Source organism: Plutella xylostella, chromosome 9 (assembly GCF_932276165.1).
Source record: "Plutella xylostella chromosome 9, ilPluXylo3.1, whole genome shotgun sequence".
Lineage (NCBI taxonomy): Eukaryota > Metazoa > Arthropoda > Insecta > Lepidoptera > Plutellidae > Plutella > Plutella xylostella.
The window spans coordinates 1,048,144-1,066,458 of record NC_063989.1 but is presented as its reverse complement, the minus strand read 5'-3'; the positions used below and the strand labels follow the sequence as shown (position 1 = coordinate 1,066,458).

The 18,315-nt window shown below is 37.2% G+C and overlaps 2 protein-coding genes across 3 annotated transcripts; both read left to right on the top strand.

Moving 5' to 3' along the window:
* The first annotated feature begins 1,398 nt into the window (after positions 1–1,398).
* On the top strand, positions 1,399–4,052 carry LOC105383066 (3-hydroxyisobutyryl-CoA hydrolase, mitochondrial). The gene is made up of 5 exons (XM_038108589.2): positions 1,399–1,655; positions 1,895–2,435; positions 2,648–2,922; positions 3,285–3,426; positions 3,872–4,052. Exons 2-5 carry the CDS (start codon positions 1,895–1,897, stop codon positions 4,015–4,017), a joined length of 1,104 nt encoding a protein of 367 aa, XP_037964517.2. The 5' UTR covers positions 1,399–1,655; the 3' UTR covers positions 4,018–4,052.
* Positions 4,053–5,977: 1,925 nt separating this feature from the next.
* On the top strand, positions 5,978–17,832 carry LOC105397324 (3-hydroxyisobutyryl-CoA hydrolase, mitochondrial). 2 transcript variants are annotated; one of them, XM_048623219.1, is made up of 4 exons: positions 5,978–6,135; positions 16,541–17,026; positions 17,112–17,528; positions 17,650–17,832. In XM_048623219.1, exons 2-4 carry the CDS (start codon positions 16,549–16,551, stop codon positions 17,793–17,795), a joined length of 1,041 nt encoding a protein of 346 aa, XP_048479176.1. In that variant the 5' UTR covers positions 5,978–6,135; positions 16,541–16,548; the 3' UTR covers positions 17,796–17,832. The 2 variants fall into 2 exon arrangements, with proteins under 2 accessions (XP_048479176.1, XP_048479177.1); XM_048623220.1 differs by having other exon boundaries at positions 5,980–6,139.
* Positions 17,833–18,315: the final 483 nt, after the last annotated feature.

Here is an 18,315-nt window from a genome sequence, read left to right as displayed (position 1 = left end):
GTGCCAAACAAAGGCTGACAGTTACAACAAAATTTTCTAAATGCTATTTATTTTTGATTTGCTAGTGATTTGTGGGTGTTTATTAAGTTTATTAGACTATTCTCATCACTTAACGAGTGTGTTACATGGGTGGATGGATTTTGTTCGGTTGTACAGAGCATATTGAACGAAAACACGATGGAATGATGGATGAGATATATTTTCACATGTAAGTAGATACTATCAAGTTTAACAAGCTTACATTCATCATAGTACTATCTATTGGCTCGATTTTAATATAAAACGATACTAATTTTAATACTGTAAGGTCTTTTAGTATCAGTTTTAAGTAAAAATTACGAGGTACCATATCATAACAAATCACATGGTGTTGCAAGTTATTGAAAATTTATTTTACCCACAAATATTATAGTATGCAAAGAAAATACTAGAAATTGTAACGGACTCGGGTTGGGTTTACAAATGGGGCGCACGAATTCGGTTTTTGTGAAGATTGTATTTTGTAGAAGTCATTCTCCTCTTTCAAATGAGGTGCCTCTCATTGTGAGGAAACGTTCGTTTCTTTTTTTTTCTTCCATGTGTGATTTCTTCTGTATAATATAAAGTTTATTGTATTGATACGAAATACGTGTTTCCTTTAAAAAAACCCCATCACATATTTGGCCCACGATTATAATGCTCATGCTCATCCATTTATCTCTTTCATAGGTTTCCGACAGAAAAAAAAATATCAAGAAAATGGATAGACATTACCGGTCGCACAAATTGGGAACCAAGGAAACATACAAAAATTGTGTTCGGCACATTTTGAAGACGATTGTTTCGATTGGACGAAGACAATGAATTATACAATCCACTCAGTTTGTGTATATTAAATAATTATATTGAAATCAAATAAGTATGAGTAAAGTTTTTTTTCTTATATCGTCGGTTGACAGGAAAAACTCACTAAGGCTGATTTTTCAATATTCAGATAAATGTTATCTGGGTAATACAAACATTGAGAAACATTGAGACGCAACAGCATCAAAATTATTTCCCAGCAAAACTTTTGTCTGGCTATTGAAAAATTAGCCTTTAGTGTCTTTTTCCTATCAACCGACGATATACTCAAGTTTTGTTTTTGTTATTATGATAAGTTAAATTTCCCCATATTTAGGTTTTATTTTTTTGTCGGCAACATCTATGGTTTGAGTGAAAAAGAGAATAGTGCACACGGCGATTGCGAATCTATTTGTAGTTGATCTGAGAGCTAACTTCACTCCACAGAAACTGACAGCTGTCAAAACTTCACAAATAATTTATAGTTTAATAATAGTCTGTATTGCATTGAGATAAGAGCTAAATTTATATAAAAAAAAGTTAGGAGTTAAAAACTTTATTTATTTTATCAAAAACTAGAGCTCCCGGTCCGATGAAAGTTGTTTTTCTTATCTTTTCGTTACCATGGCCATGCGTTAAGACTAATTTACACTAATTCAACCCTCACTCAGTAATAATTCCGGTATTACACTGTATAACATACACAATATTATAGATTTATTGAAGTTTAAAAGTTACCTTTGTTTTGACAGTCTAGTATCAGACAAGTGTATTGTGTAGTGAAACCACCTTGAACTTTAAACTTTATTGAGGACGAAAAACCGGGAGATAAGGTTAGTATATTATCATAACCTGCCTTGTAAAATAATGGTGTTAATTTAATTTATAACTAACCAAATCCAAATGACTTACTTATCACTTTAAATATGCTAATCATCAATATCATTACCATCTTTCTTGGTTATAAAATTATCAGCACAATGTGAAACCAGATCTCATAATACATGTATAAACACACATACATGTAAATCCTCACTTTTCATACTTAAGTAAAACAACACAACTTTTCCAGATGTTTAAAATTAGCAGAAACTTGGTTAAAAACTCATCTGTAATATCCAAACGCATGATGTCCACTGCCGAGGATGATGTCCTCTTTGAGACCCTCAACAATGCTGGAATTGTCACTTTAAACCGGCCCAAAGCACTTAACTCCGTAAACACATCTATGGTCACAAAGCTCCTAAAACAACTGCCCGAATGGGAGAAGACTAAAACTATGGTCATAGTAAAGGGAGCTGGAGAAAAGGCTTTCTGTGCCGGAGGTGACGTGAAGGCAGCCATAGACAGGGTAGAAGGACCAAGATTCTTCTTCACTGAGTACAATGTAAACAGCATTATTGGCAAATACAAAATACCATACATTGCATTTATAAATGGGATTACTATGGGGGGAGGACTGGGGTTGTCAGTCCATGGCAGATACAGGGTGGCCACAGAGAAGACTGTCATAGCCATGCCTGAGACTAAAATTGGGCTATTCCCTGATGTTGGCGGGTCATACTTCCTGCCACGGCTTCAAGTGAACCTTGGACCATATTTGGGCCTAACAGGTATGAACTAATTGACTTGAAATGTGTTATCATTTTACATCACACCATTTTTATCTCATCTCAAACATATTTCTGACATCACTAGTTAAGTAAATTATGTAATCTGTTATTTGTAATACTTCTGTTACTGATAAAATAATCACAATGATGATGCTATTCTAAGATGTTGCAATGAGATTGTTGTAAAACTTTTTTCATTTATGTTATTTCAGGGGACAGACTGAAAGGCAAGGATGTAGTGAAAGCTGGCATCGCCACCCACTTTGTGCCCAGTTCCCGGCTGTATGAACTCGAGAAGCTTCTCTCACGCTGCACAAACGAGACTGAGATCAACAACCTGCTGAGTAAATTCAATGAGCCCGCAGAGGAGTTCTCCCTAGCTCCCCATATCAAGCACATCAACTACTGCTTTGCCGCTGGAACTATTGAGGAGATCATCGAGAGGCTAGAGAAAGTTAACAATGAGTGGTCTATTAAAACTCTGGAGGTAAGTGTGATTTATCTAAGTGTTGCATATTGCATAGTTCAGAAAATTAAACCCATCTATCCCTCTATTCTACATAGGTGTAGGTAGGCCTGCACCTGGCTCACTCATACATATCCCGCTAAGTTCTAAACTGCCTTCAATAGGATCTTCATAAAATGTAGGTAGGTACTATTATGAATTATCATAAAGTCTATCTAGCGTCAGTCAAAATGGACCTTAGTATGTTTTGGCAACTAGATTTTTGCATACAGCCTCTGAGATGGACCATCCTAGGATCCCAAGCTAGTTGTTTAGCCACCCAAACTCACACTCCAGCCAATACTCAAACTAAAAATCTCATTCATAATGCCGCCTCCACCCAGGGCCTCCACAAGATGTGCCCGGGCAGCCTGAAGATCACGCTGCGCGCGCTGCAGCGAGGCGCCCAGCTCGAGCTGGACCAGAGCCTGCGCATGGAGTACCGGCTCGCCTGCCGCGCCACCGAGAATCATGACTTCCCTGAGGGTAAGACTGCCTTCTTCTTTTTATTGTGTCAAAGTAAAATTGTATGATTTTTGGAGTAGACTGTAAAGTTATTAAGTTTATTACTTCTATGAACTACCTACCTAATACTGTTGATTTTTTTTTTATTTACTGTAGTCCTTTAAAACTACAGTTATAAAAAAAAACTATCTAGGGGTTCTAGGACACCATTGACCCTGGCACACCCACCGATAGTTTTCCTTAATTTTGAATAAATACTATAATTCAAAATGGTATAATCAATTTGGAAATAATGGGTTATAAGAGGACAGTATGGCCAGGTGGGGAATCTAGGAAGCACAAAATGTGAGCTGCTTGTGTGAAGCTGCAGATGAATTTAATTATACCTTTAGCATGCTACTTTCAGTGGCCTTACGCAGATATGTTCCTAGATATTCAATTGACATTATTTTTGTTTCATTTTCAGGAGTGCGAGCCCTCCTAGTGGACAAGGACAACAACCCTCAATGGAACCCGAAGACCTTAGCAGAAGTTACTGACGACTATGTAGAGAGCTTCTTCAAGAAACTGCCAGAAGATAAAGAACTCAAGTTTGGCGACTCCAAGTTGTAATCAACAAGCTAAATTATAAAATTGTTTTTAAGAGACACCAGTGTATGTATGAACGGTGAATGATTCCTATATGGAGTTTACGTAAAGGCTGATTCACACACTGTTTAGTGCTCAGTAGTAGTGTTTAATAGACGTAGGTACATTGCTGGGCATTTTTTATTTATAGTATTTGCAAAACTTTTGAATCTGCCATACATACTCAGCAATGTACGTTCACTTGCAGACTACTTGCACTCGCACTAAACAGTGTGTGAATAATCCTTTACAGTTCAGCGGTCGTAACGAAAACTACGTCACCTGCTACCGTTATTTATAGGTAAGCAAGGCATCCACCTATCCATATCGGTATCGTACGTATCGCAACAAACGGATTATTATAACGGATTATTATGACACGGCGTCGGCAATGCAGATGAAGTGGCCGCACTTGTATGAATTTCTATAAAGAATACCGTCCGTTACGTACGATTTTGATAGGTGGATGGCAATGGCAATCATGCAAAAAGTTCGTTTTAAAAAGTTCGTTTTATAGAAAGTTCTTTTGACTTTCACTGAATCATCACCTAACAAAAAATATTTTATATCTATGTATAGAGTAGTTTAATGCTTATGTGCCTATGCCTAGTATCAACACTATAAACTAAGTAGTTATAATTGCAATAAGAAATCATGCCATATTTAGGCTGGTAGCCTCTACTTGTAACGTAATAGTTGTAATACAGGGTGAAAAAAAGGTTTTCCGTTATTACCTAGTTTCCAATGCCGAATTATTTGATTGTGAATAAGTTAAGGGTATTTTATACAAAGATACTTATACCTCCAGTTTTTTTAATAAGGTGGTGTAATTTAAATTGTATGATTTATGTACTTTTACATAATTATATTATGTTCTGTCGAAGCAGTGAGTTTAAAAACTATTGTTATTCGAAGTTGAGACTGTGTCAAAATTAAGTATGGGAGTCTTTAATCGTGAAAGAATATTCAGCAACTACTTGTAATTAATTATAGTCTACTTAAATGTATAATTCTTACATAAAATGTAAACCTAGAATTAAGCAAAATTGCATTTACAAAATACATTATTGCATTGTTAAATAAACCCAACTTTTATTTAACGTTAAAATGTAAATTATATTTAACGTTAAAATGTTAAATTACTTGACACAGGCCGGTGGGCATCTATCGGTTGATTTTAGAACTTTTAAACTGTCAAGTCAAATACAGTGACAAAACTTATCTGTTCCGGTGACAGCTCACGTAAATGTGTAATATTTCTTCATTCTATAATATTACATATTAAATATTACACAGCAGATTTTAAGTTTGCCAGTAGTGGTAATTCGCTCTTGTGACTTCAATAAATCTATCTAATCTATATCAATAAATAATTCATTAGTACCTAAATAATGAGATATGGATCAATTTAGTTCGCTCTCACCGGAACAGATAAGTTTGTGTCACTCACTGTAAGTACCTTTAATCTCCCATTAAAAGTAAGTAGGTACTTATACTAAAATAGTTACTATGGGAGCTCATTTCGAATCCCAAATTGATAAATACATATGTAATAGGAGTTTTAGGTATATTGGGACATAGTCTTAATAACTACGAAGATTAGATGCGAAATAGACAAAAACAAAACGTACAAAGTACCTAGGTACTTTGTCGAAACGCTTAAATTTTAAATTTATGACACTTTAGTTAACTTTAGGAAATTTCAAATAATGAAGCACCGAAAGATCGTTTACCCAAAAACCGAAAGTGAAATGTTTTGTTTTTATTCATCGCATAAATGTAAAATTTTCTGATAAACGTCATTCCGATAAGGGCACAAGGGGCTCTTTCTGTCCTATCGCGGTGTATTCTCAGAATAAGGGTTTTATTATGTTTATTCGATTTCGATTTAAAATGTTACAGTACATCACTATCAAAAATTCACAGATAAGTTGTTGAGATGATAAATCTGTCAAAAAGATAAAGTTGGGAAAAGTATCGGTTATCGGTTGTGGAAATCATAAGGACTATTTTAATTTTATAGTATAAAGCCATTGATCATAAGTAATAACAATTTAAGTACATAAACCTACATGGCAATTTATTGAAAAAGCATCCCCAAATGTAAGTAAGTCATCATTAAAATTTTCCTACTGTTATTATTGAAACAGTCATACTGTATTACCAGAAAGTTTTTTTTTTCACTTTTTTAAATCTTAGCGGTATTAGTGAATTTTGAACTGCCAATACCCAGATAGATCACCTGCGTGAAGTTAGCAGCCTAAAGTTAGCAGCCTATGAATATGCGACCAAATTAAGATGGTCACTTCACTCATCCTGTTCTTATTCAATTAAAACGTATGCAAAGGCTTACGTTGTGTATAGTGGTAGTACTATATGCTAATAAAAATGTAATACAAACCAATATTGTCAAAATTACCATAATTCTAACTTATTTAAATTAAAGTCAGCAGCCTAAATGGTCCATTTGTATGGAGACACCTGGAAGTTGTCCAGATGCCAGCATCTCACCTAGTTTATTTTGTGTGTTGTTTCATAAGAAAAGGCCGACAGAAGTTTCATCAACATTGAAAGAGGATAGCAGGGGTAGCCGGGCCACTTTATAACTGATTTTGGTGAAAAATCGTCATTTTGTATGGAGACACCTGGAAGCTGTCCAGATGCCAGCATCTCACCTAGTTTATTTTGTGTGTTGTTTCATAAGAAAAGGCTGACAGAAGTTTCATCAACATTGAAAGAGGATAACAGGGGTAACGGGACGAAAGAATGAAATAAAAAGTTAGCAGCCTAAATGGTGAATTTGTATGGGGGCACCTGGAAGTCGTCCAGATGCCAGCATCTCACCTAGTTTATATTGTGTATATTCCCATAAACAAAGGCTGACAGAAGTTTCATCAACATTGAAAGAGGATAGCAGGGGTAGACGGGCCACTTTATAACTGATTTTGGTGGAAAAACGACATTTTGTATGGAGACACCTGGAAGTTGTCCAGATGCCAGCATCTCACCTAGTTTATTTTGTGTGTTGTTTCATAAGAAAAGGCTGACAGAAGTTTCATCAACATTGAAAGAGGATAGCAGGGGTAGCCGGGCCACTTTATAACAGATTTTGGTGGAAATACGTCATTTTGTATGGAGACACCTGGAAGTTGTCCAGATGCCAGCATCTCATCTAGTTTATTTTGTGTGTTGTTGCATAAGAAAAGGCTGACAGAAGTTTCAACAACATTGAAAGAGGATAACAGGGGCGACGGGAAGAATGAATGAAATATAAAGTTAGCAGCCTAAATGGTGACTTTGTATGGGGGCACCTGGAAGTTGTCCAGATGCCAGCATCTCACCTAGTTTATTTTGTGTGTTATTTCATAAGAAAAGGCCGACGGAAGTTTCATCAACATTGAAAGAGGATAGCAGGGGTAGCCGGGCCACTTTATAACTGATTTTGGTGAAAAATCGTCATTTTGTATAGAGACACCTGGAAGTTGTCCAGATGCCAGCATCTCACCTAGTTTATTTTGTGTGTTGTTTCATAAGAAAAGGCTGACAGAAGTTTCATCAACATTGAAAGAGGATAACAGGGGTAACGGGACGAAAGAATGAAATAAAAAGTAAGCAGCCTAAATGGTGAATTTGTATGGGGGCACCTGGAAGTCGTCCAGATGCCAGCATCTCACCTAGTTTATTTTGTGTTTATACCCATAAACAAAGGCTGACAGAAGTTTCATCAACATTGAAAGAGGATAGCAGGGGTAGCCGGGCCACTTTATAACTGATTTTGGTGGAAAAACGACATTTTGTATGGAGGCACCTGGAAGTTGTCCAGATGCCAGCATCTCACCTAGTTTATTTTGTGTGTTGTTTCATAAGAAAAGGCTGATAGAAGTTTCATCAACATTGAAAGAGGATAACAGGGGTAACGGGACGAAAGAATGAAATAAAAAGTTAGCAGCCTAAATGGTGAATTTGTATGGGGGCACCTGGAAGTCGTCCAGATGCCAGCATCTCACCTAGTTTATTTTGTGTTTATACCCATAAACAAAGGCTGACAGAAGTTTCATCAACATTGAAAGAGGATAGCAGGGGTAGCCGGGCCACTTTATAACTGATTTTGGTGGAAAAACGACATTTTGTATGGAGGCACCTGGAAGTTGTCCAGATGCCAGCATCTCACCTAGTTTATTTTGTGTGTTGTTTCATAAGAAAAGGCTGATAGAAGTTTCATCAACATTGAAAGAGGATAACAGGGGTAACGGGACGAAAGAATGAAATAAAAAGTTAGCAGCCTAAATGGTGATATGGGGGCACCTGGAAGTCGTCCAGATGGCAGCATCTCACCTAGTTTATTTTGTGTATATTCCCATAAACAAAGGCTGACAGAAGTTTCATCAATATTGAAAGAGGATAGCAGGGGTAACGGGACGAAAGAATGAAATATAAAGTTAGCAGCCTAAATGGTGACTTTGTATGGGGGCACCTGGAAGTCGTCCAGATGCCAGCATCTCACCTAGTTTATTTTGTGTATATTCCCATAAACAACATAATACCGCGATGTAGAAGGGAGCTCACTAACGACATCTATTGATTTAAGTACCTGCATTTTTATCGTTAGTTGCAGATTTTTTATAACTTTATTGTCAAAGATTCTTTCATTCTTTTAAACAGGTGTACCGACCAACCTGCCTAAAATAAAATCATTTGCTAGTCGGTTTATGATCAAAGATAAGTTCACAACTAGTAATTAATAAAGGTACAGTCGTGGGAAAAGTAGGTACGATATGTGTTATTGTTGTGAAAGGACAATTTCTTTGTTAAAATCAGGTATAAACAAAGGTTCCTGGAAAGGTCGGCTTATGACCTAAAGATAAGAAAAAAGTTGAAACAAAAACTTCTGTCAGGTGTTCCTGACGTAATAATATAACTTATGTTATTTTATGACTCACACAAATTAAACAAGTTGAAATCCTGACATGGCCTGGCTTCAGGAGCCTCCGTACAAATATCTATATACAGGGTTATTGGTAGACCGGATCCTATCAGGAGGTGATAGAAGAAGGCATTTCCAGTCGATTAAACCATATTATGCATTATCCAAAACTTAACCATTTCTATAAACTAGGTGAGATGCTGGCATCTGGACGACTTCCAGGTGCCCCCATACAAAGTCACCATTTAGGCTGCTAACTTTTTATTTCATTCTTTCGTCCCGTTACCCCTGTTATCCTCTTTCAATGTTGATGAAACTTCTGTCAGCCTTTTCTTATGAAACAACACACAAAATAAACTAGGCGAGATGCTGGCATCTGGACAACTTCCAGGTGTCTCCATACAAAATGACGATTTTCCACCAAAATCAGTTATAAAATGGCCCGGCTACCCCTGCTATCCTCTTTCAATGTTGATGAAACTTCTGTCAGCCTTTGTTTTTGCGAATATAAACAAAATAAACTAGGTGATTCTGGCATCTGGACGACTTCCAGGTGCCCCCATACAAAGTAACCATTTAGGCTGCTAACTTTATATTTCATTCTTTCTTCCCGTTGCCCCTGTTCTCCTTTTTCAATGTTGTTGAAACTTCTGTCAGCCTTTTCTTATGCAACAACACACAAAATAATTTAGATGAGATGCTGGCATCTGGACAACTTCCAGGTGTCTCCATACAAAATGACGTATTTCCACCAAAATCTGTTATAAAGTGGCCCGGCTTCCCCTGCTATCCTCTTTCAATGTTGATGAAACTTCTGTCAGCCTTTTTTTATGGGAATATACACAAAATTAACTAGGTGAGATGCTGGCATCTGGACGACTTCCAGATGCCCCCATACAAATTCACCATTTAGGCTGCTAACTTTTTATTTCATTCTTTCGTCCCGTTACCCCTGTTATCCTCTTTCACTGTTGATGAAACTTCTGTCAGCCTTTTCTTATGAAACAACACACAAAATAAACTAGGTGAGATGCTGGCATCTGGACAACTTCCAGGTGTCTCCATACAAAATGACGATTTTTCACCAAAATCAGTTATAAAGTGGCCCGGCTACCCCTGCTATCCTCTTTCAATGTTGATGAAACTTCTGTCGGCCTTTTCTTATAGGAATATACACAAAATAAACTAGGTGAGATGCTGGCATCTGGACGACTTCCAGGTGCCCCCATACAAAGTCACCATTTAGGCTGCTAACTTTATATTTCATTCTTTCTTTCCGTTGCCCCTGTTTGCCTCTTTCAATGTTAATGAAACTTCTGTCAGCCTTTTCTTATGAAACAACACACAAAATAAACTAGGTAAGATGCTGGCATCTGGACAACTTCCAGGTGTCTCCATACAAAATGTATTTTTTCCACCAAAATCAGTTATAAAATGGCCCGGCTACCCCTGCTATCCTCTTTCAATGTTGATGAAACTTCTGTCAGTCTTTGTTTATAGAAATATACACAAAATAAATCAGGTGAGATGCTGGCATCTGGACGACTTCCAGGTGCCCCCATACAAAGTCACCATTTAGGCTGCTAACTTTATATTTCATTCTTTCTTTCCGTTGCCCCTGTTCGCCTCTTTCAATGTTGTTGAAACTTCTGTCAGCCTTTTCTTATGAAACAACACACAAAATAAACTAGGTGAGATGCTGGCATCTGGACAAATTCCAGGTGTCTCCATACAAAATGTCGTTTTTCCACCAAAATCAGTTATAAAGTGGCCCGTCTACCCCTGCTATCCTCTTTAATGTTGATGAAACTTCTGTCAGCCTTTGTTTATGGGAATATACACAAAATAAACTAGGTGAGATGCTGGCATCTGGACGACTTCCAGGTGCCCCCATACAAAGTCACCATTTAGGCTGCTAACTTTATATTTCATTCTTTCGTCCCGTTACCCCTGTTATCCTCTTTCAATGTTGATGAAACTTCTGTCAGCCTTTTCTTATAAAACAACACACAAAATTAACTAGGTGAGATACTGGCATCTGGACAACTTCCAGGTGTCTCCATACAAAATGACGATTTTCCACCAAAATCAGTTATAAAATGGCCCGGCTACCCCTGCTATCCTCTTTCAATGTTGATGAAACTTCTGTCAGTCTTTGTTTATGGAAATATACACAAAATAAATCAGGTGAGATGCTGGCATCTGGACGACTTCCAGGTGCCCCCATACAAAGTCACCATTTAGGCTGCTAACTTTATATTTCATTCTTTCTTTCCGTTGCCCCTGTTTGCCTCTTTCAATGTTAATGAAACTTCTGTCAGCCTTTTCTTATGAAACAACACACAAAATAAACTAGGTAAGATGCTGGCATCTGGACAACTTCCAGGTGTCTCCATACAAAATGACGTATTTCCACCAAAATCTGTTATAAAGTGGCCCGGCTACCCCTGCTATCCTCTTTCAATGTTGATGAAACTTCTGTCAGCCTTTTCTTATGAAACAACACACAAAATAAACTAGGTGAGATGCTGGCATCTGGACAACTTCCAGGTGCCCCCATACAAAGTCACCATTTAGGCTGCTAACTTTATATTTCATTCTTTCTTTCCGTTGCCCCTGTTCGCCTCTTTCAATGTTGTTGAAACTTCTGTCAGCCTTTTCTTATGAAACAACACACAAAATAAACTAGGTGAGATGCTGGCATCTGGACAAATTCCAGGTGTCTCCATACAAAATGTCGTTTTTCCACCAAAATCAGTTATAAAGTGGCCCGTCTACCCCTGCTATCCTCTTTAATGTTGATGAAACTTCTATCAGCCTTTGTTTATGGGAATATACACAAAATAAACTAGGTGAGATGCTGGCATCTGGACGACTTCCAGGTGCCCCCATACAAAGTCACCATTTAGGCTGCTAACTTTATATTTCATTCTTTCGTCCCGTTACCCCTGTTATCCTCTTTCAATGTTGATGAAACTTCTGTCAGCCTTTTCTTATAAAACAACACACAAAATTAACTAGGTGAGATACTGGCATCTGGACAACTTCCAGGTGTCTCCATACAAAATGACGATTTTCCACCAAAATCAGTTATAAAATGGCCCGGCTACCCCTGCTATCCTCTTTCAATGTTGATGAAACTTCTGTCAGTCTTTGTTTATAGAAATATACACAAAATAAATCAGGTGAGATGCTGGCATCTGGACGACTTCCAGGTGCCCCCATACAAAGTCACCATTTAGGCTGCTAACTTTATATTTCATTCTTTCTTTCCGTTGCCCCTGTTCGCCTCTTTCAATGTTGTTGAAACTTCTGTCAGCCTTTTCTTATGAAACAACACACAAAATAAACTAGGTGAGATGCTGGCATCTGGACAAATTCCAGGTGTCTCCATACAAAATGTCGTTTTTCCACCAAAATCAGTTATAAAGTGGCCCGTCTACCCCTGCTATCCTCTTTAATGTTGATGAAACTTCTGTCAGCCTTTGTTTATGGGAATATACACAAAATAAACTAGGTGAGATGCTGGCATCTGGACGACTTCCAGGTGCCCCCATACAAAGTCACCATTTAGGCTGCTAACTTTATATTTCATTCTTTCGTCCCGTTACCCCTGTTATCCTCTTTCAATGTTGATGAAACTTCTGTCAGCCTTTTCTTATAAAACAACACACAAAATTAACTAGGTGAGATACTGGCATCTGGACAACTTCCAGGTGTCTCCATACAAAATGACGATTTTCCACCAAAATCAGTTATAAAATGGCCCGGCTACCCCTGCTATCCTCTTTCAATGTTGATGAAACTTCTGTCAGTCTTTGTTTATGGAAATATACACAAAATAAATCAGGTGAGATGCTGGCATCTGGACGACTTCCAGGTGCCCCCATACAAAGTCACCATTTAGGCTGCTAACTTTATATTTCATTCTTTCTTTCCGTTGCCCCTGTTTGCCTCTTTCAATGTTAATGAAACTTCTGTCAGCCTTTTCTTATGAAACAACACACAAAATAAACTAGGTAAGATGCTGGCATCTGGACAACTTCCAGGTGTCTCCATACAAAATGTATTTTTTCCACCAAAATCAGTTATAAAATGGCCCGGCTACCCCTGCTATCCTCTTTCAATGTTGATGAAACTTCTGTCAGTCTTTGTTTATGGAAATATACACAAAATAAATCAGGTGAGATGCTGGCATCTGGACGACTTCCAGGTGCCCCCATACAAAGTCACCATTTAGGCTGCTAACTTTATATTTCATTCTTTCTTTCCGTTGCCCCTGTTCGCCTCTTTCAATGTTGTTGAAACTTCTGTCAGCCTTTTCTTATGAAACAACACACAAAATAAACTAGGTGAGATGCTGGCATCTGGACAAATTCCAGGTGTCTCCATACAAAATGTCGTTTTTCCACCAAAATCAGTTATAAAGTGGCCCGTCTACCCCTGCTATCCTCTTTAATGTTGATGAAACTTCTGTCAGCCTTTGTTTATGGGAATATACACAAAATAAACTAGGTGAGATGCTGGCATCTGGACGACTTCCAGGTGCCCCCATACAAAGTCACCATTTAGGCTGCTAACTTTATATTTCATTCTTTCGTCCCGTTACCCCTGTTATCCTCTTTCAATGTTGATGAAACTTCTGTCAGCCTTTTCTTATAAAACAACACACAAAATTAACTAGGTGAGATACTGGCATCTGGACTACTTCCAGGTGTCTCCATACAAAATGACGATTTTCCACCAAAATCAGTTATAAAATGGCCCGGCTACCCCTGCTATCCTCTTTCAATGTTGATGAAACTTCTGTCAGTCTTTGTTTATGGAAATATACACAAAATAAATCAGGTGAGATGCTGGCATCTGGACGACTTCCAGGTGCCCCCATACAAAGTCACCATTTAGGCTGCTAACTTTATATTTCATTCTTTCTTCCTGTTGCCCCTGTTTTCCTCTTTCAATGTTGTTGAAACTTCTGTCAGCCTTTTCCTATGCAACAACACACAAAATAAACTAGGTGAGATGCTGGCATCTGGACGACTTCCAGGTGCCCCCATACAAATTCACCATTTAGGCTGCTAACTTTTTATTTCATTCTTTCATCCCGTTACCCCTGTTATCCTCTTTCAATGTTGATGAAACTTCTGTCAGCCTTTTCTTATGAAACAACACACAAAATAAACTAGGTGAGATGCTGGCATCTGGACAACTTCCTGGTGTCTCCATACAAAATGACGATTTTTCACCAAAATCAGTTATAAAGTGGCCCGGCTACCCCTGCTATCCTCTTTCAATGTTGATGAAACTTCTGTCGGCCTTTTCTTATGAAACAACACACAAAAAAAACTAGGTGAGATGCTGGCATCTGGACAACTTCCAGGTGTCTCCATACAAAATGTCGTTTTTCCACCAAAATCAGTTATAAAGTGGCCCGGCTACCCCTGCTATCCTCTTTCAATGTTGATGAAACTTCTGTCAGCCTTTGTTTATGGGAATATACACAAAATAAACTAGGTGAGATGCTGGCATCTGGACGACTTCCAGGTGCCCCCATACAAAGTCACCATTTAGGCTGCTAACTTTATATTTCATTCTTTCTACCTGTTGCCCCTGTTTTCCTCTTTCAATGTTGTTGAAACTTCTGTCAGCCTTTTCTTATGCAACAACATACAAAATAAACTAGATGAGATGCTGGCATCTGGACAACTTCCAGGTGTCTCCATACAAAATGACGTATTTCCACCAAAATCTGTTATAAAGTGGCCCGGCTACCCCTGCTATCCTCTTTCAATGTTGATGAAACTTCTGTCAGCCTTTGTTTATGGGAATATACACAAAATAAACTAGGTGAGATGCTGGCATCTGGACGACTTCCAGGTGCCCCCATACAAATTTACCATTTAGGCTGCTAACTTTTTATTTCATTCTTTCGTCCCGTTACCCCTGTTATCCTCTTTCAATGTTGATGAAACTTCTGTCAGCCTTTTCTTATGAAACAACACACAAAATAAACTAGGTGAGATGCTGGCATCTGGACAACTTCCAGGTTTCTCCATACAAAATGACGATTTTTCACCAAAATCAGTTATAAAGTGGCCCGGCTACCCCTGCTATCCTCTTTCAATGTTGATGAAACTTCTGTCGGCCTTTTCTTATGAAACAACACACAAAATAAATTAGGTGAGATGCTGGCATCTGGACAACTTCCAGGTGTCTCCATACAAAATGTCGTTTTTCCACCAAAATCAGTTATAAAGTGGCCCGTCTACCCCTGCTATCCTCTTTCAATGTTGATGAAACTTCTGTCAGCCTTTGTTTATGGGAATATACACAATATAAACTAGGTGAGATGCTGGCATCTGGACGACTTCCAGGTGCCCCCATACAAATTCACCATTTAGGCTGCTAACTTTTTATTTCATTCTTTCGTCCCGTTACCCCTGTTATCCTCTTTCAATGTTGATGAAACTTCTGTCAGCCTTTTCTTATGAAACAACACACAAAATAAACTAGGTGAGATGCTGGCATCTGGACAGCTTCCAGGTGTCTCCATACAAAATGACGATTTTTCACCAAAATCAGTTATAAAGTGGCCCGGCTACCCCTGCTATCCTCTTTCAATGTTGATGAAACTTCTGTCGGCCTTTTCTTATGAAACAACACACAAAATAAACTAGGTGAGATGCTGGCATCTGGACAACTTCCAGGTGTCTCCATACAAATGGACCATTTAGGCTGCTGACTTTAATTTAAATAAGTTAGAATCATGGTAATTTTGACAATATTGGTTTGTATTACATTTTTATTAGCATATAGTACTACCACTATACACAACGTAATCCTTTGCATACGTTTTAATTGAATAAGAACAGGATGAGTGAAGTGACCATCTTAATTTGGTCGCATATTCGTAGGCTGCTAACTTTAGGCTGCTAACTTCACGCAGGTAGATAGATTGACTTATAACTCCGAAATATTTATGGCAAGTTTTGGCGACGTAGGGTTTGTAGTCGAGATGAGTGAAACCAATGAGCTCCTATAAGATACTGCTTTATTGAAGCCATAGTGAGTAAAATCATACGTAAATTAACTATAACTATACTAACTTAATACCTATGTAGGTATACTTACTTAATTACTGATCTTTGTACCTTCCTATACTAGAAACTGCAAAGTAATAAAAGTTGAGTTTTTTTTGGGACTTTTTGGGACTAGTTACTAGCAAAAATCACTATAGGTATGTAGGTGTGTCTTCCCTAATAAATAAAAATAAAAAATAAAATAAAAAAATAGGTACTGTGTGATGCTGAAAATATTCTGATTGAGACGACTCAGAATATTACGAGTTCAGTGTTGAAGAGAATAGGTAGGGTTTAGTTAAAACTATAGCTGAACTTGCAATCATATTGCTGTACAATATCAATCAAAAACTAAACTTTTTCACATTGTAGATATATACTTAACTACATTATATATCCATTATTATACTTGGGAAAGACTTCTGAAAGATTTTAGAGCGTTTTATATTTCTGCTTTTCTTAACCTTTTTATGGAAGATTTTTACCTACTATTTGTATTTTACAGTTTATAAGATGCAGAATCAAGAAGACGATGTTTTGTTTAAGACCTATAAAAATGCTGGTATCATTACCTTAAACCGACCAAAAGCATTAAACGCATTAAACTTATCTATTGTCAACAAATTGTTACGGCAGTTACAAGACTGGGAAAACACGAAAACAGCTGTTATCATAAAAGGTGCAGGGGACAAAGCATTTTGTGCCGGAGGTGACTTAAAAGAGAATAAATTTGAGACCCTAAGATTTATATCCACGGAGTACAATGTTAACTATCTTATAGGCCATTACAAAATTCCTTATATTGCATTTATGAATGGAATAACTATGGGAGGTGGCATGGGACTTTCAGTCCACGGAAGATACAGGATAGCAACAGAAAAAACTGTAATTGCTATGCCCGAAACAAAGATAGGACTTTTTCCTGATGTCGGTGGAACATACTTTTTATCCAGACTTAATGGAAACCTCGGTATATATTTAGGTTTAACAAGTAAGTATAATTTAATTTAAGTAAAACAATAATAGGTAAGTATTCATGAAATTACATACTTTTATTAACGTATGAATTGTTTCAGGTGAGAGATTAAAAGGCGGAGACGTATTAAAGGCCGGTATAGCCACTCATTACGTCAATAGCTCAAGGCTATCAGACCTAGAAGAAAAACTTTCGGGCTGCACTAATACAGATGAAATAAGTCGAGTTTTAGACGAATTCAATGAAAGAACTGGAGAATTTTCCCTAACTCCTTATCTGCAACACATAGATTATTGCTTTGCTGCTGATACTATCGAAGAAATCATTGAAAGGCTAAAGACTGTGAATAATGAATGGTCAATCAAGACTCTTCAGGTTTTACACAAAATGTGTCCTGCCAGCCTTAAAATAACTCTGCTTGCACTCCGGCGCGGTGCAAAGTTAAACCTTGGAGAGTGCTTGCGCATGGAGTACAGGATGACATCTCGTGCGTCTACGACCTACGATCTTCGTGAAGGTGCTTTAAGTACATTATTTAAATAATATGAAACTCTAAATACATACCTACAATATTCCACTTTTTTATAAAAGTAGTTGTACAATCAAAACATTTTAACTGATAGCTATGTAATTTTCAGGTATTCGTGCGCTCCTTATCGATAAAGACAACAATCCCAAATGGAATCCTCGGACTATATCTGAAGTAACTGGGGATTATGTTGAAAGTTTCTTCGAGATACTTCCTGAGCAAAAAGAACTTGTATTTTTTAAGTCAAAATTATAGACTTTATTATCTACTGTACCTATTGGTACAGGTGGTTACAGCAGTACAAGTACCTATAATTTTTTCATCAATTTTATTAAACATCGAGTAAGTATCTAACTACCTACTTTATCTTAATTTGGGAAGTCAAATTAGGGGATGTGAATTTATAAAATATGTTATAAGTTGTAATGTTATTGAAAGCATGTAAACCAAGAGAGATGGAACAGGCGCATGAGGTGATAGGTAGGACTTACAACGTACATGACATATATTAAACTTGACTGTGTATATTCAATATAATAAATAATATTATAAGAAGTATTAGAAATAAAAAAAATAATATTTTATTACTTTATAACCTTTTTATCTTCTTTTATAAACCTATAATATTATGCTAGATAGCTATTTATGTCTGCGATTAGATAATGCTGATAACCAAAGACTTATTTATTTGACACTTTCTAAAAAACACAGTCATCGAATTTATTTTAAGACCGAAAAGAGTTTTGATAGCACTGTTAAAATTATGGCGTTGCAT

Coding starts and splice junctions, on each gene's coding strand:
- LOC105383066 (XM_038108589.2), top strand. CDS start 1,895: ATGTTTAAAATTAGCAGAAACTTGGTTAAAAACTCATCTGTAATATCC. Junction 2,923..3,284: donor GGTCTATTAAAACTCTGGAG/GTAAGTGTGATT, acceptor GCCTCCACCCAG/GGCCTCCACAAGATGTGCCC. Junction 3,427..3,871: donor GAATCATGACTTCCCTGAGG/GTAAGACTGCCT, acceptor TTTCATTTTCAG/GAGTGCGAGCCCTCCTAGTG.
- LOC105397324 (XM_048623219.1), top strand. CDS start 16,549: ATGCAGAATCAAGAAGACGATGTTTTGTTTAAGACCTATAAAAATGCT. Junction 17,027..17,111: donor TATATATTTAGGTTTAACAA/GTAAGTATAATT, acceptor GAATTGTTTCAG/GTGAGAGATTAAAAGGCGGA. Junction 17,529..17,649: donor GACCTACGATCTTCGTGAAG/GTGCTTTAAGTA, acceptor TGTAATTTTCAG/GTATTCGTGCGCTCCTTATC.